The 22,207-nt window shown below is 47.9% G+C and overlaps 3 protein-coding genes across 3 annotated transcripts; 2 read left to right on the top strand and 1 right to left on the bottom strand.

Annotated features, from left to right (window-relative positions):
* The first annotated feature begins 137 nt into the window (after positions 1–137).
* SNRPB (small nuclear ribonucleoprotein polypeptides B and B1) lies at positions 138–2,775 on the top strand. The gene is made up of 7 exons (XM_068416246.1): positions 138–253; positions 328–479; positions 974–1,085; positions 1,353–1,505; positions 1,914–2,052; positions 2,233–2,358; positions 2,590–2,775. The coding sequence occupies exons 1-7, from the start codon at positions 251–253 to the stop codon at positions 2,625–2,627; spliced, it is 723 nt and encodes a 240-aa protein (XP_068272347.1). The 5' UTR covers positions 138–250; the 3' UTR covers positions 2,628–2,775.
* An 842-nt stretch (positions 2,776–3,617) lies between these two features.
* On the bottom strand, positions 3,618–10,046 carry DDX27 (DEAD-box helicase 27). Its single transcript, XM_068416146.1, has 21 exons — positions 9,924–10,046; positions 9,640–9,774; positions 9,479–9,538; positions 9,008–9,164; positions 8,613–8,659; positions 8,379–8,465; positions 7,499–7,604; positions 7,242–7,415; positions 6,770–6,920; positions 6,517–6,616; positions 6,266–6,407; positions 6,038–6,191; positions 5,845–5,926; positions 5,592–5,769; positions 5,347–5,453; positions 5,074–5,179; positions 4,876–4,970; positions 4,648–4,774; positions 4,296–4,380; positions 4,024–4,098; positions 3,618–3,742 (listed from the first exon to the last, which is right to left on the bottom strand). The coding sequence occupies exons 1-21, from the start codon at positions 10,011–10,013 to the stop codon at positions 3,727–3,729; spliced, it is 2,274 nt and encodes a 757-aa protein (XP_068272247.1). The 5' UTR covers positions 10,014–10,046; the 3' UTR covers positions 3,618–3,726.
* A 374-nt stretch (positions 10,047–10,420) lies between these two features.
* On the top strand, positions 10,421–22,152 carry ZNFX1 (zinc finger NFX1-type containing 1). The gene is made up of 13 exons (XM_068416355.1): positions 10,421–10,608; positions 11,174–13,186; positions 13,993–14,124; positions 14,401–14,549; positions 14,764–14,907; positions 15,359–15,476; positions 15,733–15,980; positions 16,102–16,241; positions 16,561–16,715; positions 17,386–17,531; positions 17,917–18,027; positions 18,728–18,823; positions 19,643–22,152. Exons 1-13 carry the CDS (start codon positions 10,554–10,556, stop codon positions 22,070–22,072), a joined length of 5,937 nt encoding a protein of 1,978 aa, XP_068272456.1. The 5' UTR covers positions 10,421–10,553; the 3' UTR covers positions 22,073–22,152.
* The last annotated feature ends 55 nt before the right edge of the window (positions 22,153–22,207 follow it).

Raw genomic sequence — 22,207 nt, 5'->3', positions numbered from 1 at the left:
CGAGCGCGAGAGCAGGCCGCCCCGCTGCGCGGCGCCCTCCCAGCCCGCGAGCGCCGCCCGGACCGGACCGCCCCGCCCCCGCGCCTGTCCCCGCCCCCACCACCGGAAACGCGTCCCTCGCGCGCCGGAAGGGGCCGCCGCGTGCGGGCGGGCGGAAGTGGCGGCCCCCGCGCGTAGGAGCTTCCGGCGGCGCTGAGGGAGCGGGTGACGACGGCGGCGGCGGCGGGAGGGAGCGCGGAGAGCTGCAGCCATGGTGAGCCGGGCGCTCCGCGCGGCCGGGGGGCCCCGCGCCGCCCCCGCGCCCGGTGTAACGGCGGTCTCTTGCAGACGGTGGGGAAGAGCAGCAAGATGCTGCAGCACATCGACTACCGCATGCGGTGCATCCTGCAGGACGGCCGCGTCTTCATCGGCACCTTCAAGGCCTTCGACAAGCACATGAACCTCATCCTCTGCGACTGCGACGAGTTCCGCAAGATCAAGTGAGCGGCGCGGCCCGCGCAGGCGGCGGCGGTGCCCCCCAGCCCCGCTCCCCCGCCGGCGCGGCCGGGCCCCGCCGCTCCGCGGCCGTGGGGGCCCCGGGACCGCCTGCCCGCCCAGGGCGCGGAGCCGGCGCAGCGGCAGCTGCAGCCTTTGCAGAAGTAGTCCTGGTTTTAGTCCCATTGGTCAAATCCCCAAAAGTACCCAGGTTCAGGGGCACTTTGTTTCAGTTCTTCCCTAATAACCGAAACGGACCTTTATGCGGTGCCAGCGCAGTAACAAAGAAGCATTGTGGGGGAAAAAATCACGGAGATAATACGCATCCTGTGTTTAGATTTCTCTATGTACTTAGTTAAAGGCATATAAAAATGGGGATTTTATGGTAGGTTCTCTCTGGAGTAGCCTAGACAGATATTCTATTGCAAATTCAAAGAGCAGCATTGATTTTTTAATTTTTTTCTTCTGTCTTGCAATGTTTTCTTTCTCTTCTCACCAGACCTAAAAATTCAAAACAGCCAGAGCGGGAAGAGAAACGAGTCCTTGGTCTTGTGTTGCTGCGAGGAGAAAACCTGGTGTCCATGACAGTTGAAGGACCACCTCCAAAAGATGTAAGGAGAATGAGCGCAGAACTAAGGAGAAAGGGAAGGGATGTCTGATAAATTTGCTTCCTTGCAGGAGAATGCCGCTACAGTATTGTCCTAAGCTTCCAGATGCTTCTGTGACTAGGTCCAATGATTTTCACTCCTGGAAGTTCTAATTCCTTTGTGGGCTTGGACATTAATTGGACAAAGGAGGGCTGTGGGCATCCCTAGGATCTGAGGACTTTTGTTTTGATAAATCTTTCTTTTGCCGGTGGGGGGGGTGTCTGTTTTCAGACTGGAATTGCCCGGGTACCTCTTGCTGGAGCTGCTGGAGGACCTGGAGTTGGAAGAGCAGCAGGGAGGGGAGTACCAGCAGGTGCACCCATGCCACAGGCTCCAGCTGGATTAGCTGGCCCTGTCAGAGGAGTGGGAGGACCATCCCAGCAGGTGAGATGCTGTGACCCATTAAAAAAGAGTTGTCTGGTATCTTCTGAGGTGGTTTTTAATTCTTGGTACAAATGTGATGCAAGAAATTGGTGGAGTGGAACAACTGTACTCTTAGTTTCTGTTACCAGGGAGTTTGAGCCTAGCAAGGCTTTTTTGGTACTAGAATCCCCCTAGGATCTCTGTCTTAATATGATGGAAGAAGAGGCTTGAAATGTGCAGCTTCTTGCACAGAATTCAAGTGATATCCATTGGATTATATTATGGGTTTGTAGCATTATTTAATACATTAAGAGGAGACTGGCGTAATTTTCTGAAGGGATAATAATTTAAATCTTGCTTAATTTTTAGTTATTAACGTAGAGGAGATGTTGTGCTGTTTTTCTGTGAACCTGTTTATTTTGTTTGCAGGTGATGACTCCTCAGGGTCGTGGAACAGTTGCAGCTGCTGCTGCAGCAGCCACTGCTAGCATAGCAGGAGCCCCAACTCAGTACACACCAGGGCGTGGGGGTCCTCCCCCACCCATGAGCAGAGGAGCACCTCCTCCAGGTAGGAATTACTCTATAGAGTGGGGCAGCAAGGAGCTCGTGTTATGTAGCAAAATTGGTGATAAAGAGGTATTTATCCAAGTCTGATGAAGATCTGGTATTATGGAGGATTATTCCGATACCCAACTAGTGCCTTCAATATTCAGCTGGATTTATATGCTTGTTCTTTCTCTGGCTTAAGGAATGATGGGACCTCCTCCAGGCATGAGACCACCTATGGGCCCACCAATGGGCATGCCACCTGGTCGAGGTGCTCCTATGGGAATGCCCCCGCCAGGCATGAGACCACCACCCCCAGGAATGAGAGGTGAGCAGAGGTTATCTTAAATGCTCAGAAGCCATAAGAAGCCATAACATAAATAAAAATGTTTGAAGGGTGATATGTTTCAGTGCCTCACTAGCTATGCTGGTTGTCAGTAAATGTTTCAGTGCCAGAAAAAGGGTCTAAAGGCCGCTTTGAGCGTGGGGAGAATGTCTTCCTAGTTTAGCCTTGCTGCTGCTTTCCTCTTCAACATTCAACTCTTTCCTTTATTCCCAGGACCTCCTCCACCTGGCATGCGTCCACCAAGGCCGTAAGATAGTCTGTAATGTACCTTTGAACTCTGAGAAGACTAAGGGAATATATCGAGCAGTACTACCTGTTAAAACTTTGCTATGTATATTTTATATTTACTGCTTGTAAACTTTGCCGTTTTTAATAAAGTTGGAAAACTCAATACTTGGAGTCACTGTTGTACTGGTCTATTTCAGGTGCGCAGCCGTTACTTTTTGCTGCTGTGCTTTGGTCATCCTGGAAGAGCAGCAGGTGTGAAGCAAAAAGCTCAATTTGTATGGACAGCTCAGAAGTTAACAGTTGGTCTGGGCCACTTAGGTCTACGTTCCTTATAGGAATGAAAGCGTATCAATGAAATTTAGCAAGGCTGATATAAAAAAAAATGGGATGGTGGAGGTAATGGTAAAAAAACAAATCAAAGAATGAGTTTAACATTTCAATTAAATTAATTACTGATCAGAATTCTCCCTGCTTTGTTCACAGTGGAACAAGTACAATGGTGCCTGTATTAAGAATAATGATCTCTGGTGCTCTTCATTAAGCTGCTACTTATTAGCCTGCAGTGAACCTGCTTGATCTTTATAAGTGGAGCTGCATTGCTTCTAGGGAAAAAAAAAAAAGCCAGGGTAAGCAAACCAGCCTGCATTCTGGCTGTAGTCCTCCCTTCTCGCCTCAGCTTACAGCTGCTGTCTGCCTGCACCCCTGCCCCCCTGCCTTGGAGATAACCCTTTCTTCAGACAGTAGCCTCTTGGAGATTTAATTCCTGTGACTGTTACTTCTAAAGCCATCTTTGGGACAGGAACCATGAAACTTTTTTTTCCCTATTTTAGAAATAGGCTCTCAACCATATAAATTGTTTTCAGCCATATTAATTAATCAAGACCACAGAAGAAAATCGGGTTTTTTTAAGAAAAAAAAGAAACGAACATCAATCCTTTATTGCATGGGCTGCTGAAGATGTTTTCACACAGGGTCTTCAGGTATTAATAAACATCCCAAAGCTATTCCAGAACTTGAAGAAAAACTATTCAATTTTACTGAACTTGTCTCTGCAGTACAAGGAAATCCAGGCCTTGGAGAACGCTTGTCTGAAATGACCCATTTGGTAATCGCCCATGGTTCTTACTTTCTCTTGTACCTGAAAGAGAAGATATTTGAAATTACATTCCACCAGCCCAACTCTGAATAGTAGATAAGCAACAGCACTGAGCATTTTCTAGGCAATGCTCTCCCAAGCAGAAGCCTAGGTGTGTGCTATTAAAGGCAGTATCGATTGCTGCCAGCATCAGACCTGCAGTAGGAGGGTAAGCTACTGCAGAACCAACAAACTTTTAGCACGGGCCTTTAAACAATCACAAGAAGAGGAAAGAGAAAGCAGGGGAAAAAAAATCTTCACTTAGAAAGTAAAGGGAGCTATACCTGGACTTGGATTTGAAGTTTCCTCCTTTCCTACGTTGGGCCGTACCCAAGCGTTTTCGATCTTCAAATGATGGGCTTTTTAAGAGAGAGGGGAGGAGGGAGAGGTAAGATAAAAACCACTGTCAATAGCACATACTTGCAAGAATCCCTTCTCTGCTCTGCCCATCTTTTCCCCCAGTATCAGTTAAAGTATCCCTGAGAAAGTCCAGAGGTGCAAAAAAAAAATCCCACCTACTGAAGTCTGGACTAATGTATTCCTGCTAAGACATTACCCGGCACGGTACTGCTTCAGAGCCTTCCTGCTTGTGTTGGTAAGCTCTTCGTCAAACACAGACAATTTTTTCTTCCGCTTGGGGCCTAACACAGAGACAATAGTCAGAACATTGGCTAGAAAGAGAACGCCACAGCATCATCTTGTTTACTAGAGCCCAGTAGCCTTGACCACAACAACTAGCCTAACCATCAGGAAATGCAATGGCTCCTCTCTGCAAACCCGCACCCTGGCCAGCACCAGTGGCCATTCCTTCAAAGATCGGTGCCTCCCTCTATACAAATTAGTTTAGTTTACCTATTTGTAACAAAGCAAGTGACATAAGGTAAGTCAGCCGTAAAACAAGTCTCCACCTGCTGGCACTGCTGCTGGTTCCTCCTCTGGCAAGACTCTGGCTCGCTTTGCTCGGCGATTCCTTTTTGCCAGCCGCTCAGCATACATTTGAGATTTCAAGATTTCAAATTGTGACCTCTCCTCTGGCTGAAAGGTATTAAAATGCAAGTTTACAGTGATGTGAGGTTTTGCTAGGGGAAAATTAGGATAGTCCACCCAGGGTCCCGCTTGTCCATAAATGTACTCACTGTCATTTGGACTTTTTTCTGTCTGTCCTGCATGAACTTCTTCCTTTTCTTTTTGCCTCGTAATGCTAGGTCAAACTCCTGCAAGGCTTTAGCCACTGGAGAGATGAAGAAAAACATAGAATAAAGAACCTCTTACAGTACAGAGCAGAGTCCAGTTACAGCTATGGAATTTAACATGGCAGCAGTGTCATGACTCACATTTCTCTTTCTTCCTCTCCTCACGGGTCTGGAACCAGCTCCGCTCCAAACCCTCTCCCCCAGTCTCTTGTTTTCCTGTCTCCAGCTGCTTCTTTGCTCTATTGATCTGGGATAATTCAGGCAAGAAGTGAGCTCACGGTAGCTAAAAAATATCTATTCCCCTTCTAAAGTAGGCAGGTTAAGTACATTAGGGTAACCTCCTTATGCACTATATCTACTCCAGATCCTAAAAAAAACTCAGTTAAAAAAAAAAATCCTTAAAAAAACACTTACCTGGGCCTCTGACTGCTGCATCTCACGTTCCTCACGCTCCAAGCAAAGAACTGCATACACATCTTTCTCTAGATTCTCAATCTTCTCTCGAAATTTTAGTATGACATCTGAAAATGATACAGTGGGAACATCAGAAGCAGCTCATGTAAAGTCCATCTTGTTTTTCAGCACCTCTTTTAGTGTCCTTTTGTACCATGACATTCCCTGCATATGGCTCTCCTGCCTTTTACCTCTGAAGTGCATACCTTGGGGGAGAATTCTGGCTTTCACTGGTGTTTTGGCAGTCTTCACAATATCCTTCAGCATCTTCCGCTCTTCCTCACCCACTAGTGAAACTGAACGACCAGCCCTGCCTGCTCTCGCTGTCCGACCCACTCGATGAACATAGTGTTTGAGGGTGTTGGGCATGGTAAAATTGATTACCTATAACAGAAACAGTATTAGCAGGGCAACAACATTAAAGGACTCATTAAAAAGCTCAGCACTGCAAATACTCACTGTTTTAACACCTTCAATATCAAGTCCACGTGCAGCCACATCTGTAGCTACGAGAATATCAATCTGCTCATCCTTAAAGCGCCTGAGCAGAGACAGCAAATGCATTAGCAATGAATACAGCAATACACTTCTGCCCTAGAACTTCCAACTCCTAACTTTTTTGTCTATGATCGCCAACTACACCTGCTAATACCTGAGTGCTTCCAGCCGCTGTGCCTGAGAGAGGTTCCCATGAAGCTCCCCAACCCGCAGACCCATCAGCCCAAGTAGGATGTGCATACGGTGAGCTTGCTTCTTGGTCTGGGTGAAAAGCATCACATGATCCGGGAAGGTCCGTGTCAGTAGAGCTGAAAGAAAGTCCTCTCAGCAGCCTGCTTCATAGTCACCTCCCGATTCCAGCTTTTCTTTGCTCATCACTAACCTGATACAATGGCCTCACGGTCCCCCTCTCGGTTGGGTCTGATGCGGATAAATTCCTGCCGCAGGAAAGGGGCAACATCTGTGTTGCTGTTCACAAAAATTCGGACGGGATTTTTCAGGGAAACAGAAGCTAAAACTTTCACCTACCAAAACAGGTTAAGGAAAAAAAAATCCACATAATCTCTGGTAAAAGACTAGACCAACTTCTATTCAACTTCCTGCCTCAATATGCTTCTCAGCAGCCTGTCTTACCTCCTCTGTCATTGTGGCAGAGAAAAGCATTGTCTGACGGTGGTTGGAGCACAACCTGATTATTTCCTTCATCTGTTCCTCAAAGTATTCATCCAGCATCCTACACAGGAGAAAAACAGCAAGGTAAGGCAGCTACATCTGGTTCTAGCTAAGAAACATTACTTAAGCCAGGGAACAAAGACTGCCCTATAGCCTGGGAAGAGAAAGCAGAAAACTACCATCTCATTTTTCACTGCTGTCCTGCTTAGCCTACCTGTCTGCTTCATCCAAAATCAGCACCTCAACACTGCTCAGGTGGAAAGAAGGGCAGTTGTGGAGATGATCAATCAGTCGCCCAGGAGTGGCGATAAGAATGTCTGGCCCAGAGCGCAGAGCTGCTTCCTGAGTCTTCACATCTAGGCCACCTGAAAGAGAGCGAACACGGACTGCTGACTCCCTGAGCAGGTTGCAGCAGTGCACGCAGATGCAAATTGCCCAAGAAATGAGAAACAACTCAGATTAACACCACATTCACAATTAGAAGTGACCCCACCTTTTCTTTCTCAGAAACCAACAAAGAAAAAGTATGGCACGGTGTTGGAAAGTGAGATTTTAAACCACCGCACACCTAGTAGAAGCATGCCTGCGATGACCATACAGTCTCCAGTTTTATAACACAGAATTCCCAGTTCTGTATAGCAGTTTGCAGCAAGCCGTACCGTTCACATAAGCAACTTAACACCCACCTACAGCAAGGCAAGTTGTGACACTGCTGAACTGCGCCAGCTGTTTTGTGACAGAGTGCACCTGAATACCCAGTTCTCGTGTTGGTACTAGAACCAACACCCGCGTTATTGGAGCCTGACGAGGTTTGTAAATCAGGCGCTCAAGGACAGGCAAGATGAAGGCAGCTGTTTTACCTAAAGAAGACAATTAAGAAGAATTACCAATTATTGTTAATAGCTAATTCTCCATGTTTCCTGTGACCTGCTCAACCCCCTACCTGTCCCAGTGGCAGCACAGGCACAAATATCCTTCCCCAGAAGACCCACTGGGATACAAGCCTTCTGAATTGGGGTTGGTTGCTTGAAGCCGAGAGCTGTGATTGCCTACAAAGGAGATAGAGCAATTAAACTCTGTCTCTTGTATGGCCACACCTGGAGTACTGTGTCCAGTGCTGGGCTCCCAAGTACAAGAGAGACATGGACATACTGGAGAGAGTCCAGCAAAGGGCCATGAAAATTATGAAGGGACTGGAGCACCTCACATATAAGCAAAAGCTGACAGAGCTGGGACTGCTCAGCCTGGAGAAGACTTGGGGAGGATCTTATCCATGTATATAAATACCTGAAGGGAGGGTTAAAAGAGGACAAAGCCAGGCTCTTTTCAGTGATGCTCAGTGACAGGACCAGAGGCAACGGGAAGAACATTAAACACAGGAGGTTCCCTGTGAACACCAGGAAACACTTTTTCACTGTGAGGGTGACTGAGCACTGGCACAGTTGCCCAGAGAGGTTGCGGAGTCTCCATCCTTGGAGGTATTCAAAAACCATCGGGACATGGTCCTGGGCAACTAGCTCTAGGTGGCCCTGCTTGAGCAGGGGGTTGGATCAGATGACCTCCAGAGGTCCCTTCCAACCTCAGCCATTCTGTGATTCTGTGACAAGTCTCACTCAAGATAGTGTTGACATATTGCAAATCAAAGAATGGTTTCCACTACTTGGGAATAATAGCTCCTAAAGGACTATCACACTAGCTCCCACATAATTTCCTTTTCAGAGAAGCTGCAAAGAGAAGAGGAATTTGACAGTTCTGGTTGGTAGAGAGGAGGCTGTACAACATTCTTCAGGGTAACACATGTAATAACTAAGCTAGGTAAATACCTTTAGCAAAGGTCGTGAAAGATTCATGTCCTGGAATGACAAGTTATCATCATATTGAGAGGCATCTTCAAAAAAGCTCTCTGCTTCCTAGAAACAGCAACAACAACGGCAGCAATACAACATGTTATCAAAGGGCTCTGGCCTGTTTTTTGAGCCACAGTTTGTTAACCAAAGTTAAATTCCTCCAGAAGAAATGCTGGAGAATGACCTAGTGCTACTCTGTCCTACACTTACCTTTTCTCCCTTTTTCGATCTCCTCCGTTCCTTCACTTTGACCGTATCTACAGAGAAAGAGAAAAGTGACAGAAATTAACAAGCACAGCTAAACACATAACAAGATATGATGCCAACCTTCATCTCATACTTTTTGCTCTGAATGAGCTATTGAGGGAGAAGCCTCAGAAACAAGTACAGGCATGCAATGGAGCAAAATGCCAAGCAAATATCCCTCCTCAGGAATGAGCTCAATTAAAGTACTATGGCTACCACTCAAAATCAGAAGGAATGTCGCAGAAGACAACAAAAAATAAGAGGTTCTTGCCCACTCCCAGCAAGGCTTCACTACAGGCTTTCCTCCAGTGAGCCAACAGTCAGATTCGTGCTCCTGATCATCTATGTACTGCTAATACCTGCTTTTGTAAAGATAGTTTCCTCATCCAATGAATACTGAGACTCCACATCTTCTTCTTCATCCCTACTGAAATCCTCACACTCCCTCTTTTTGGTTTGATTATTCTTAGTCTCTGCATCTTCATCTCTCACTTTTGCTTGTTTAGCTTCTCTTTCCTAGAAAAAGATTTTTTAAAAAAGTTTTAAAAATAAAGGATAAAAAAGAAACTTCAATCCTTTGTGAGCTTTTGTTTGTTGTTATTAGAAGCCCATTCACAGATCCATGATTTTGCATAACCTTAAGCATTAACAATTCTGCATTCTCATCAGTTCAGCAACGCATCAGGTGTGGCTGCAAACCCAGCCGAGGTGATGAGCTGCAGCTTGAGCACTGCACCTCACCGTGCTCTCAGAGTCTGCGCCTCTGGAGGGAACGCACTAGAAGGCCAAATCCACACCAGTCTTTCCAGTAATGAGAGAAGCGCCCTGACCTCGAACTTCCTTTTCTGTCTCACTTTCTCAATCTTCTCATCCAGCGTCGTAGCCGCTCTCTAGGCAGGAAATCACAAAGAGGAGCTGTAAGTGCAGCCCGGGAGAGCGCGGGGCAGCGCGGCCCCAGGCATTGCAGCCCCACTCCCGCCCCAGGCCTCACCTTGCCGCGGAGCTGGCGCAGCGCCGCCGCCCAGGCGCCTTCCCCGCCGGCCTCTGCCTCGCCGAAGACGAATGCGGCACTGAAGTCCCCGCCTGTGGGGCCCCGCCGCCTGGGGCCCGGCGCCCGGCGCAGCTCCTGCAGTAACAGCAACGACCGCGGGACGGTTGAACCGGACCGCACCGACCTCGGCCCCGGCCCAGCGCGACCCGACCCGGCCCGACCCGATCCAGCTCGGCCCAGCTCGCCCGGCCACGACCCAGGCGACAGATCCCGCCCGGCCCCACCTCCTCATCCTCGGAGCCCCCAGACTCGGGGTCCTCGGGCCCCGCGTCCCCCTCCGCGATCGTGCCCACTAGGCCCAGGCTCTGCAGCATGGCCACAGCCCCGCCCCGCAACCGCGCGGCCGCGGCAGCCGGCGGCGGCGCATGCGCGGAGCCGGCCCAGGCTCGCGCCTGTGGGTGGCGCCATGGCCGCCGCCGTCGCTCCGGGGAAAGGAAACCGAAAGCCAGGGGCGCCTGGACGGGGGGGCCGCTGGCACCGGGGACAGCCGGAGATGCTCCGTACCAGGGGCTCCTGCCAGGCCAGTGACGACCGGTACTGGGAGCTGGCCGGCAGCGGGCGGGGGGCGCTGCCTGCCGGCGCCGGGAGCGGGGCCGGGGGAAGGCACTGGGCGCTGCCCGCTGGGAGCGGGCCGGGGCGGGGGGGCAGCGGGGCGGGCCTTGCGGGGAACTGGCAACTGAAACTTTGGTCGGTGGCGGGGCGGGCGGCGGCTCCCGGGCAGTGCGGGGAGCGCAGCAGCGCCGGGCGCCACGGCGCCTGTGTTGGGGTGCAGCAGCGGTGCAGCCCCCAGCGCTGAAAGGTGCCCTCACCTCGGAGAGCTGCGACGCCCCGCAGAGGAGTGACCGGGCTGAGCGATGGAGGGTGCCGGGCAGGAGCCTTGCTCCCGGCAGCCCCGAGCTAGAGGGAGAGGTGAGGGTCACCTGGTGAATGCAGGGCAGAAGGCTGCGGGAGGCCTGGGGGATGGTGCTGGTGGGGGGGGAACCACTACTTCTCTGCCTGTGTATAGTGAAATTTCCTCTCAAGCCTAAATTCCAGTGTTTCCTTATTTGCCCCCGGAGTCTGGTTTGGGCCATGAGGTGATGATGCACTGCAGCAATCTCTTTGCTCACTGTTTCTGCTAGTATTCTGTGCTTCCCTAAGTATTCTGTTGAGAGTGTGACAAAGGCTATATGGTCTATGCTTCCTGCTACTCTGAGAGGCCAGGCTTTGTACAGAAGGTCTGTATTTTAACTGTGCTATATACAGTCAGTCAAAGTCAGATCCTGCTGCCTTTGTCATTATTTCAATGACGGCTAACTCCCGAGGAAATCCTGTCCTGTGCAGGAAACTTTTTCTTTGGCTTTTTTAATTCTGCTTTCTGTTCTGTGGAAAAGGGTTTAGTTTTTTAGTGTCTTCATGGCTTAACAGCTTAAGTGAACTCTCAGGTTAATGTGGTTAACTTATAATTAAGAAGTGTCTTTTTTTTTTTTTTAAGGGCATGCAGATCATTGGGATACTGGCTTTATACAAAGAGGTAGAAACAGAGCAAATAATGTGTCAGGCCAGACAGCTCAGTTAGGGGAAAGCCTCCAAGCCAGTAGTGATACTCTTCCACCTGGGCAAAGACAGGAGAGATTTGGTGGTTGGATTTGGAAGGTTCCTCAATCAAGCAAGAATAAACCAAGAAACCAAGGTGGACAGGCCAACAGTGGAGCCACAGGACACTGGAATGAACAGGAGAATGAGGGAAGGACAATGAGGTATCAAGGTGGACAAGCACATGAGAGGGCCAGAGGACCCTGGAATGCGCAAGAAAATGAGGGTAGAGGAAGGAGGTATCAAGGTGGAAGAACACATGAGAGGGCCAGAGGACCCTGGAATGAGCAAGAAAATGAGGGTAGGGGAAGGAGGTATCAAGGTGGACAAGCCCAGGAAGGAGCTAGAGGGCTGAGGAATGGGCAGGAAAACGAAGGTATGGGAAGGAGGATGCAACCTTGGAAGAATCCTCATTTCTGCCAGAACCCTATCCCAGGTGATGCCCAGCTCAGTGAGCAACCTCATCAAGTCAAAAGGATTGGCTATAAATTCCTAGAAAGTCTTCTCCAGAAAGACCCTTCAGAAGTTGTCATCACACTTGCTTCCAGTTCAGCTTTGAAGGAACTTCTTTCTCAAACAGCTATGAAACCCAGTTTCCTTCAGCTGGTTTGCCAGGTGCTTCAAAAAGCATGCAGTTCCCGAATAGATAGACAGAGTGTCCAACAGCTTCTTGGAGTGGTGAAGGAGTCCAACTTTCTCAAGATCTGTCTGCCACAGTATGTGTCTGACATGATAACAGAAGCAGTCCCTGCTGTACGCCATCAGTACCCTGTGCATATTAGCAACATCATTTCACTTCTTCGGGACCTGATCAGTATTTTCCCAGCCAGCTCTGTGCAGAAAACCTCCATTCTCTTGACAGTCTTGCCAGCATCCATAAATGCCCTGAGAGCTTCTGGTGTGGACATCCCAGAAGAAACAGAGAAGAATCTAAATAAAGTCCAGATGCTTGTGCAGCATCTGCAGGAGAAGAGACGTGAAGGCACAATGAGGGCTGATAACTATACTCTTGTGCAGCCTCAGACTGATGGTCAAGAAGAAACCTATCGTACAATGACCATTTATCCAACGTATAATGAAGTACACCATGATGAGAAACCGTTTCTACGTCCCAATATTGTTTCTGGAAGATATGAGAGCACCAGCATTTATCTTGACACCCATTTCCGGCTTTTGAGAGAAGACTTTATAAGGCCTTTAAGGGAAGGTATCTTGGAGCTTTTGCAGAGCTTTGAGGACAAAGGTTTGAGAAAGAAAAAATTCGATGATATCAGGATCTACTTTGACACACGGATTATTACCCCTCTCTGTTCCCCAACTGGTATTGTTTACAAGGTCCAGTTTGACATAAAACCATTGAAGTTTGTACGATGGCAGAATTCAAAACGACTGCTATATGGATCCCTGATCTGCATGTCCAAAGATCACTTTGAAACATGCCTTTTCGCCACTGTTTCTAATCGTGATACTGCAGATCTTGCCCACGGGATTGTGCAGCTATGTTTTAACGCACAGAGCCAGGCACTGCTGGCAGAGGTTCAGCCCTCAGACTCCTTCCTCATGGTAGAGACAACTGCCTACTTTGAGGCCTATCGGCATGTGTTAGAAGGGTTACAGGAAATCCAGGAAGAAGATATCCCATTCCAGAAGTACATCGTGGAATGTGATGCACAGGTGAACAAACCAGCATACCTGACAATGGATACTGCCTACAACTTTGCACCCTTGATGGAAGATCCCCCGTCAGATGACGAGATGTGCCCTCATGGTCTGAGAAGGCAAAGTGTCCATGTTCTAGATCCCAAGCAGTGGCCTTCAATGGAAACGCTGAGGTTAGATGAGTCTCAGATGCAGGCATTGAGTGTTGCGCTCACCAAGGAGCTGGCTATTATCCAAGGACCTCCTGGGACTGGTGAGAAACATTTGCTTTAAGTTTCTGTCATTTAAGGAGTTCTGCCTGATTCCCCCATTTAGGGAGATTAACTTCAGAGAAAGCCAGCTGTACTGTCTCCAAAGCTTTAGTCCCATGCCTGATTGATGCTTGAGTAGCCCAGTTAGTGTAAACTGTGGAGAAGGTTAAAATATCCTCAGATACCCGTATCAATCTTACACGTTGCTAACTTAGTTGCAAATAGACACTGTAGTTGCAAATAGCCAACTGCACTGTTGGCTCTGCTTGTTTATTGGGGTGAAAAAATTTTCAACCATCTTTGATAACATGGTACCTCTTGCTGTGGAACAGTCCTATTTGTCTTCATAGCATGTTAGAACGTTGGAAGTGTTCAGCCATGATCCTCTGTGTGAATAAAGCATTACAAGATCAATTGTAATTGTTTTAAATGGTACATGAACTCAACAAGCACCACTCACTGCTTGTATTCCACTAGTATGCGGACATTTCATGTGCAGCCAAATGTCATGTATGAAGCCAGTATCAGAGTGGCCTGGGGGATGCAGTGGCAGACGAAACCCTGGGTCCGGGTCCAGTGTATTAACCAAAAGACAACATTCTTGCAGAACATGGCCTTGCTCAACTACAGGCCTGAAAGACAGTGTCATGCTACTCGGTTTACATTTTGTAAACTAGATGCCTCTGGGGTCAGCTCTCTTGGCACAGACCAGATTTGCAGCCAAGAAGGAAGTCTTGTATCTTGTTTTGATGAGTCCTGTGTTTCAAGGCACTCTGTACCCTTTTCTGATTCTGAGCTTGTTTTGCAGGGAAGACTTACGTGGGTTTGAAGATTGTTCAGGCTCTCTTGACTAATAAGCGTGTGTGGCAAAGCACTGTCCAGAAGTCTCCCATCCTTATAGTCTGCTACACTAACCATGCGCTGGATCAGTTCTTAGAAGGTAAGAGTACCTGACAAGTATGGCAGAGGGTCAGTTAGAAATTGTAGTATAACTCTTACTCTGCCCATCTTCTGGCATGATAACCTGCCCTTTTGGCTTTTTCTAGGCACTCTAGCCCCATTGATACATAGTGAGAAAACTTCACTCAGATCAATCCAGTGCAGCATTTGCAGACAAAGGGTGTTCTCCCTGCCCCTTGTCCTACCGCAGAAAACAGAGCTTGCCTCTTTAGTACTAATATTTCTCTTAGTACTAATATTTATCTTTCATTCCCAGGAATATACACATTCCAAAAACATGGGATGGTGCGTGTTGGGGGCAGCAGTAGCAGTGAGGTCCTGAAGCAATTCACCTTGAGAGAGCTGAGGAAGAAGTGTGAATTCCGATACAACTTGCCAATGCACCTCCGCAGAGCCTATGTGAATGTACGTGCAGAGTTCACTGGGGATGATGAGACTGGGTTGCCTGTGCATTGGAGGAGCTAACTAAACTTCCTCCACGCCTGTCCTTTCACAGTGTCTTACACCAAAGTCAGCCTCTTAATTATTCTGTCCTTGTTCACTTTATCAGTTTCTTGTCCTGCTGTTTCTGAACTTTGTTCTCCGAGTATGATGCCTCCCTTCTCTTTGTTACGAGTAGGTAACCTGTGAGATGAAACAGGCTGAGCAGGCGCTTCTTGAAGGAGCGAAGCACTTGGAGTGCACAACATATGGAGTTCTGCATGAGCGCCACTTGGAAGCATGTATTGCACCCCAGCACTGGGAAAGTCTGATGAATGGTCTGGTAAGAGAGGTCTCTTTCTTCTGAGTCAAGCAGTCCCAATGTGTGCTTACTACCCTTCCTGCTAAGGAGTCTGAGGTCCCCCGAGCACACTTTTTATTAGTGTCACTTGGCTACTAGGAAAGTGAAGGAGTGAATAATAAGCTGTGCCAAGTGACAGTAGTCTAGACCAGGCGGGGCATGCAGGGACTTTAAATTTTGCTCCTTTAAACTGCAGAGATTCTAAGTGATCTTTATCAGCATAAAAATACAAGTGCCCAAATGGAAGCCTGTTAAACTGAAGGGGAGGAGGGATGGTCTTTCTGAAGATCTGAGGCTGCTCAGACTTTCTGGCTCTGGAGGTCTCTCAGGGGACTTGTCCTAGTTGCCTGCTGCTGCAAGGTGTTGCTTTGGCATCATCCTAAGACTCTGAAGCGCAATAGGCCTGGCTGATTTGACTTTCGTTTTATTTTAGGATGATCAGGAGTTTTACTACAATGCTTCACAACGCTCAGTGATTCTGGAGTGGCTGGGCCTTGGTGTAACTGTCTTCACCCAGAATGCTGCAGAGAATATAGGGGCTGAGAATCCAGGTAAAAAAAAAAACCAACCAAAAAACCCCAACAAAATAGATGAAAAACCCCCCTTATCCTCTACCGTGTGTTTGCCTAAACAGTGCGTGTGTGCCAGAAAAGACATACTGCTGCTCAACAGACACTGAAAGATGCATGATACTGTAAGGTAGTGGAAAGAAAATTAACCTTAATTTCCACATAGTGATCTGACTGCTGCACTGTGATTCTGCTAGAGTGGCTGTGGCTTATGGCAGGTGACTGGTGACTCTCACAGGTGGTCAGCAGCAGAGAGAGGAGGAGTGGGAAGGTGAAGTGGAAGAGGAGCTTTTGGAGATCCCAGAGGAGGCTGACCTGATTCAAGCTGATAGAGTGATTGAGGATGAAGAGGCAGCAAAGCTTCAGCGAAGGAAGGAGGAAGAGCACAGAGCTGTTCATGAACTAGCCAGCGTGCTGTTGGCTATGAAGCTGGAGAACCAGGAAGAAGGAACAGCCCAACCACAACAGCAGACTATACAGTGGGAGGTAACTGCATGCACTAGCATGCTCTGGCTCTGCTTGACTGTGTAAAGAATAACATGGGGATGCTAATACAGAAGAATCTTAATGCTGTAACTGCTTATTGGGGAGATTTTTTTTTCTGTAGGTAACTGCTGCCCAGAGGAAGAAAATGAAACAGAAGATGAAGGTTGAGCTCCGTAAGCTGAGTGCAATGACCGAGTTAGAGGCCAAGGCTATTCAGGATCTGTGGCAACTTGACCTGAGCTCCCGCTGGAGGCTTTACAGGTGACAGAGCCATTTTGCAGGGTCTGTCTGGCACATGTTTCCTAGGACTGTTCCAGTTTCCAAACTCTTTCTGTCAAGCCATGGTGTTTCTGTCCGTATCTTTTCAGCTCCTTATTTGAACATGCTTGTTCTTACCTTTCCTGTATTGCACGAGCAGTGCTGTCATCTCCACTGTGTGTGTGTGTTCGGGACTAAGTACAGATGATAATAATCTCTTGCCCAAAAGACACAGAGAAAGCTTTGAACTGAATCCACTCAGAACTTCTGGATCACTCTCCTGTTCCCCTTGCTGTGTGTGATAATGGCACTTTCTTCTCAGGCTTTGGCTGCAGACCTATCAGGGGTTTATTCGGCGGAGGATTCTGCAGCATGAACAGCAGTATCAGGCAGCAGCAGAAAGGCTGACAGAACTGAGGCTGCAGGAAGATCTCTGCATTCTCAAGGAGGCCCAAGTTGTGGGGATGACAACTACAGGTGCACAGCAGTTGGGAAGCAAACCAGTATTGCACTGCATCCAGTAATGGCTAAAGGACCTTGTTGCCAAAAGATTAGTATCATGTGATACTTGACAGCCTCTGTCAGGCTCTGCATTAGTATGCAGGCTCCTTCATCTCCGACTCCCTTTGCAAATGTGGCTATTGTGTGAGTTGTCAGTTAACTGCATGAGCAGTTCCTGTGCGCTCTTGCACTCCCTCCATCTCAAGCAGCATTCTTTGAATAGAAAAGCTCCACTTCTTGTGCATGAGTAAAGCACAGCTAATATCTGCCCTGCTATCCCTACATCACCCTCTGGTGATGATAGTGTAAAGGTCATTGTAATGTGACTCTTTGGAGAGACAATTTTACGTTTATTTATGTGTGTTGATCAACGTATTGAGTAGGTATATCTCAAGAGAACATCAGGAAAGGGCCAAGGCAGGCATAGGACTCTAATCCCCACCTGCCTTCCCTAACAACTCTTCATATAGAAGCCATCCTTGGTATGCTGCTATTTTAAAGTTCAAAAAGCTGAGTCTTGAAATGGGGAATCTTGGGAAGAACCCCAGTCTTCTGGGACACAGCCCGCTCCCCTCCCTGAAAAGTCTTGTCGTACTGACGGCATGTAATTATATTCTGTTAAGGTTTATCTTCTCTCCTTGCTCAGGTGCTGCCAAATACCGTCAGATCTTGCAAAAAGTAGAGCCGCAAATTGTCATCGTAGAAGAGGCAGCAGAGGTGCTTGAGGCTCACACCATTACTACTCTGAGTAAAGCTTGCCAGCATCTCATCCTCATTGGAGATCACCAGCAGGTAACATCCATCACTAATGCCTCTAACTGTTGTGCAAATGAAGTAGAACCTTTTAACCAAACACCATACGTGAAAGGTTGCCAAGACTTACTGCTCCCCCAGTTTCCACAGATACCACAGGTCCTCTCTCCTGTAATTTTGGAGTAGAACTCCTGTGGGACTTGTCTTTTAGTTTAACTGATAGGATTTTACATGTGCTTGTATCTACTTCAGTTGTGACTGTACCTAACTTTGATATTTAGCACTTCTGCAAGAATCCAGTCTGTGGCCTTTCTATGGGGGACCACTGTCAGAAAGAGATGAGTGAAAAATATTACTAATATATAGTATTGCTAAAATACTATAGTAGTGCTAAAACATGGACTTCCTGTCCCTTCTCTTTCAGCTGCGGCCTAGTGCAAATGTATATGACTTGGCCAAGAACTTCAATCTGGAAGTCTCTCTCTTTGAACGACTGGTGAAAGTCAATTTCCCCTTCGTCTGTCTGAAATACCAAGTAAGGAAGAGCTATAAAAAACTCCATTGCGTTTGCATTTAGGTTGTTTTAAGTTTGTAGTACACTTAAGTTTTTATATTTCTACTCTTAGAGCAGCCTAAAATAAAAGAATGTGCTATTTAATTCCCGTGAAGAAGGGTAAGAGCTGTCAAACTGCCACAAAGAGTGTTCCAGTATATTTCCAATTATTCAGTGGTGTTGTCTGCAGCACTGTGGTTCCCACGTGTTTTAGCGCAATGAACATGGCTTATTGTAGCATCTGGAACTTCCAGAATTCTGGAGACTGACAGCACAAGTCTTCTCAGGCTGCTTCCTGCTAAATTGCTATAATCATCTATCTTGATGCCTGGAGAAGTTAATTCTTCCTCCAGCAGTCCTATATTAAAACTACCTAGAAGAGTTCATGGGGTGAGGTGCTGGCTTTTGCTATATAAAACAGTCGTCTTAGATTTGCACTGAAACCAACTTTGCCAAAACATTTTCTTGAAGATACTCTGCTGCTACTCCCCCTGTAATTGCTGATGGTGGCAGCAATGGAGTGGGGGAAGGTGGGGATTGGGAGGTGCTCCCTTCTTGGCTCTTACTGGAAAGTCATCCTTGTCTTGTATTCAGCCACAGTCTGTAGAGTGGAACAACAGAATATTGACAGGGAAATATGGTGCTCCTTCCTCAAGACTGATAAAGCTGCTTTGTGTTTCAGCACCGCATGCGTCCTGAAATTGCCCAGCTTCTCAGTCCTCATATATACCAGAAGCTGGAGAACCATCCCTCTGTCCTGAAGTATGAGAACATAAAAGTGAGTTTTCAGCAATCCAAGCAATTGCTTTTCTCCCCTGTTACTGGCTAAAATGAGTTTCTGTAAGATACAGTGTTCAAGGACTTCAAATTCTTAGATCAAGTTCAGTTATTGAAATTTATACCTGAATCAAGGAAATGTGTGATATAAAATTAAGTAATTTGTAGTTCTTCTGGCATTAGTGATGGTGGATGCCAGAAATGGATCCAGTACTGATGACTTCAAAAGAACAGTGAAAAATAGAAGGGGAACCAAAAGAATTGTAGGAGATGGAAAGCTAGGAAGAAATCTTAAATGAGAGACTAAAAGCATAATAAGTGAAACTCCAATGTAAGATACGTAACTTCATTACTGGAACCCTCCTTCCTTGCGTTCTCTGGGCATTTTACCAATACACAACATCTGCAAACAAGATCTATTCAGCTTAAAAGTGTAAAGCAATCACTTATTGGCTGACATGCACAATAAACAGCTAGACTTTAATAAGTTATAGCATTAGTATGCTTGCCACACCGTAAGACACCTGACGAGTCTTTGCTATAGTCAGGCAGCTATCAGTCGGAAGAAGTGTCAACCTCTGCTTCTTCCTTAATGTTACTGAGTTTCCATCTTAACACTAACTCCCTATTTTCTGATTTGTATTTCCCCACTCTAATTAGCTATGGAAATCTAAGAGGAAATCGCCTAAGTATGCGGTAACTGCATACTGTAGTCCTCTCCTTAGGAGTCCTCCTGTCAGTGGATAATCGGGGACATGGACACAGGCTGCAGTGACAGAAGCTAGAATTCTGTTTCTGACATTCCTTTCTCTTGTTTCAGGGGGTCTTATCTAACATCTTCTTTGTGGAACATGACTTTCCTGAGCAAGAGATCCAGGAAGGGAAAAGCCACCAGAATCCACATGAGGCCCAGTTTGTAGTGGAACTGTGCAAATACTTCATGTGTCAGGATTATCTACCTTCTCAGATCACCATTCTCACTACTTATACTGGACAGCTTTTCTGTCTGCGTAAGCTCATGCCAGCCAAGACCTTTGCAGGTGTGAAGGTTCATGTAGTAGATAAGTACCAGGGGGAGGAGAATGATATTATTCTGCTGTCACTTGTGCGGAGCAACAAAGAGGAGAGAACTGGCTTCTTACAGATCCCTAATCGGATATGCGTAGCATTATCCAGAGCTAAGAAAGGGCTGTATTGTATTGGAAATATGAGAATGCTTGGCAAGGTTCCTCTCTGGAGCAAGATCATTCACACCCTTCGGGAGAAAGGTCACATTGGCCGCTCTTTGGTGCTTTGCTGTCAAAACCACCCTGAAACCAAGACACTGGTATCTACAGCTGCAGACTTCAGCAAAGTCCCAGAAGGAGGCTGTAGTCGTCCCTGTGAATTTAGGTTGAGTTGCGGACATGTTTGCACAAGGGCATGTCACCCATATGACACACAGCACAAAGAGTATCAGTGTCTGAAGCCTTGTCAAAAGGTGCTTTGTGCAGATGGGCACCGCTGTCCACGGTCCTGTTACGAGCCCTGTGGACTGTGCATGGTGATAGTAGAGAAGACTATTTCTAAGTGTGGCCACATGCAGATGGTGCCATGCTGTATTCCAGACAGTGAGTTTCTTTGTCAAGAGCCTTGCCAGAAAAAGTTGAACTGTGGGCACACATGCAACAAATTCTGTGGGCAGGAATGCACTAAACAGTGTCCTGAAGTGGTTACAGTCATGCTGAAGTGTGGACACAACCAGCAAGTTAAATGCTGTATCACTGAGATGAAACATGAGAACCCTGTGGAATGTAAGACTAAGTGTTCTGTCACACTGGAGTGTGGTCACGTATGCTCAGGTTCCTGTCATACCTGCTTTGAAGGGAGATTTCATAAGCCATGCAACAGCCCGTGCAAGCGCTTTTTGGTCTGCTCCCACAAGTGTCAGCAGCCTTGTACTACAGAATGCCCTCCCTGTCAGCTGGAATGTCAGAACCGCTGTATCCACAGTAGGTGTAAAAAGAAATGTGGAGAGCGCTGTTTTCCATGTGCCGAGCCATGCGAGTGGCGGTGCCAGCACTACCAGTGTACCAATCTTTGCTCTGAACCATGCAATAGGCCTCGCTGCAATGTACCGTGTGCTAAGCTACTGTGCTGCGGTCATCCTTGTATTGGATTGTGTGGAGAGCCCTGCCCAAAGAAGTGCCTTGTTTGTGACCGTGAGGAACTCACCCAGATCTTTTTTGGCTTTGAGGAAGACCCAGATGCTCGATTTGTACAGCTTGAAGACTGTGGCCATGTCTTCGAGTCCCAAGGCCTTGACCATTATATGGATGAAGATGACGATGTCATCAAGCTGAAGGTATGCCCTATCTGCCAGACACCTATCAGAAAGAGTTTGAGATATGGCACCATTGTGAAAAGGCAGCTAGATGAGATAGAAAAGGTGAAAGAGAAAATCCAAGGCCCGGCACAGGAAATTCAGTCTAGCAGACAAAAACTGCAGGCTGCACTGGCAAGGAATGCTGTTCTGCAGAGGAATCTACCCCTTACGTCCTTAATGCTGGAAGATAAACTAAAAGCTTCTGATCTCTCCACAACGAGCATTGGACTAATTGAGAACCAGCTTAACTTCTACGAACGTGTAGCAGACCTAACCAATTCTATGAGCAAAATTGATGTGAGTGAGAGGAAAGGGCTGAGAAAGCGGCTGGATGAAGTCCAGGAGTGGCTGGGTAGGCCACGCCTCAGTTTTACAGGACAGGAGCTCTCTGATCTGCAGTCTGAGATCCAAAGACTGACCTATTTGCTGAGCCTCTTGGCAAGGTGCAACGGTGCGCGTGGGGTCATCACCCCAGCGCTTGCAGCAGAGATTGCCAGGGCACGTGAGGCCCTGGAAGGGACAAAGAAATTCACAGAGGAGGAGGACGCTGCAGCGAAGGCTGACCTGGAGAGGCTCTGCGCTGCCTTGCCTGTGTCGGGGCTGGGCATCTGCGAAGCCGAGCGGGTGCAGATTGTCAGTGCTATGGGCTATCCCCGTGGCCACTGGTTCAAGTGCAGAAACGGGCATGTCTATGTGATTGGGAGCTGCGGGGGGGCAATGGAGAGGAGTAAGTGCCCTGAGTGCCACGCAGTCATCGGGGGCGCGAACCACGCTCTGGACAGCACCAACAGCCTCGCCTCCGAGATGGACGGTGCGACCCACGCAGCCTGGTCTGAGGCAGCCAACAACCCGCTCAACTTCGAGGAGCTCCGCCGACTGCTGTAGCGGGGGGTCTGCCCCGTTCCTCACCCCGCTCCTCCCCCCCGCCTGCGGCCGCCGCGGCCAATAAAGCTCCCGGTGCGCGATGGGTCCGTCCGGTCTGTCTGGGCGGGGCGGGGCGTGGGCGGGCTGCCGGGAGGG

This window comes from Nyctibius grandis, chromosome 19 (assembly GCF_013368605.1).
Source record: "Nyctibius grandis isolate bNycGra1 chromosome 19, bNycGra1.pri, whole genome shotgun sequence".
Classification (NCBI taxonomy): Eukaryota; Metazoa; Chordata; class Aves; order Nyctibiiformes; family Nyctibiidae; genus Nyctibius; species Nyctibius grandis.
The sequence above is the reverse complement of the archived record's forward strand: the minus strand, read 5'-3'. Positions and strand labels throughout refer to the sequence as shown.

Bases quoted from the DNA above. Each gene is read 5' to 3' on its own strand.
- SNRPB (XM_068416246.1), top strand. The intron at 2,053-2,232 runs GTAGGAATTACT...CTCTGGCTTAAG, and splicing joins CAGAGGAGCACCTCCTCCAG to GAATGATGGGACCTCCTCCA. The intron at 2,359-2,589 runs GTGAGCAGAGGT...CTTTATTCCCAG, and splicing joins ACCACCCCCAGGAATGAGAG to GACCTCCTCCACCTGGCATG.
- ZNFX1 (XM_068416355.1), top strand. From the start codon at position 10,554: ATGGAGGGTGCCGGGCAGGAGCCTTGCTCCCGGCAGCCCCGAGCTAGA. The intron at 10,609-11,173 runs GTGAGGGTCACC...TTTTTTTTTAAG, and splicing joins GCCCCGAGCTAGAGGGAGAG to GGCATGCAGATCATTGGGAT. The intron at 14,908-15,358 runs GTAAGAGAGGTC...GTTTTATTTTAG, and splicing joins AAAGTCTGATGAATGGTCTG to GATGATCAGGAGTTTTACTA.
- DDX27 (XM_068416146.1), bottom strand. From the start codon at position 10,013: ATGCTGCAGAGCCTGGGCCTAGTGGGCACGATCGCGGAGGGGGACGCG. The intron at 7,605-8,378 runs GTATTTACCTAG...TCTCCTTTGTAG, and splicing joins TTTCACGACCTTTGCTAAAG to GCAATCACAGCTCTCGGCTT. The intron at 5,927-6,037 runs GTATTAGCAGGT...GTCTCTGCTCAG, and splicing joins CAGCGGCTGGAAGCACTCAG to GCGCTTTAAGGATGAGCAGA.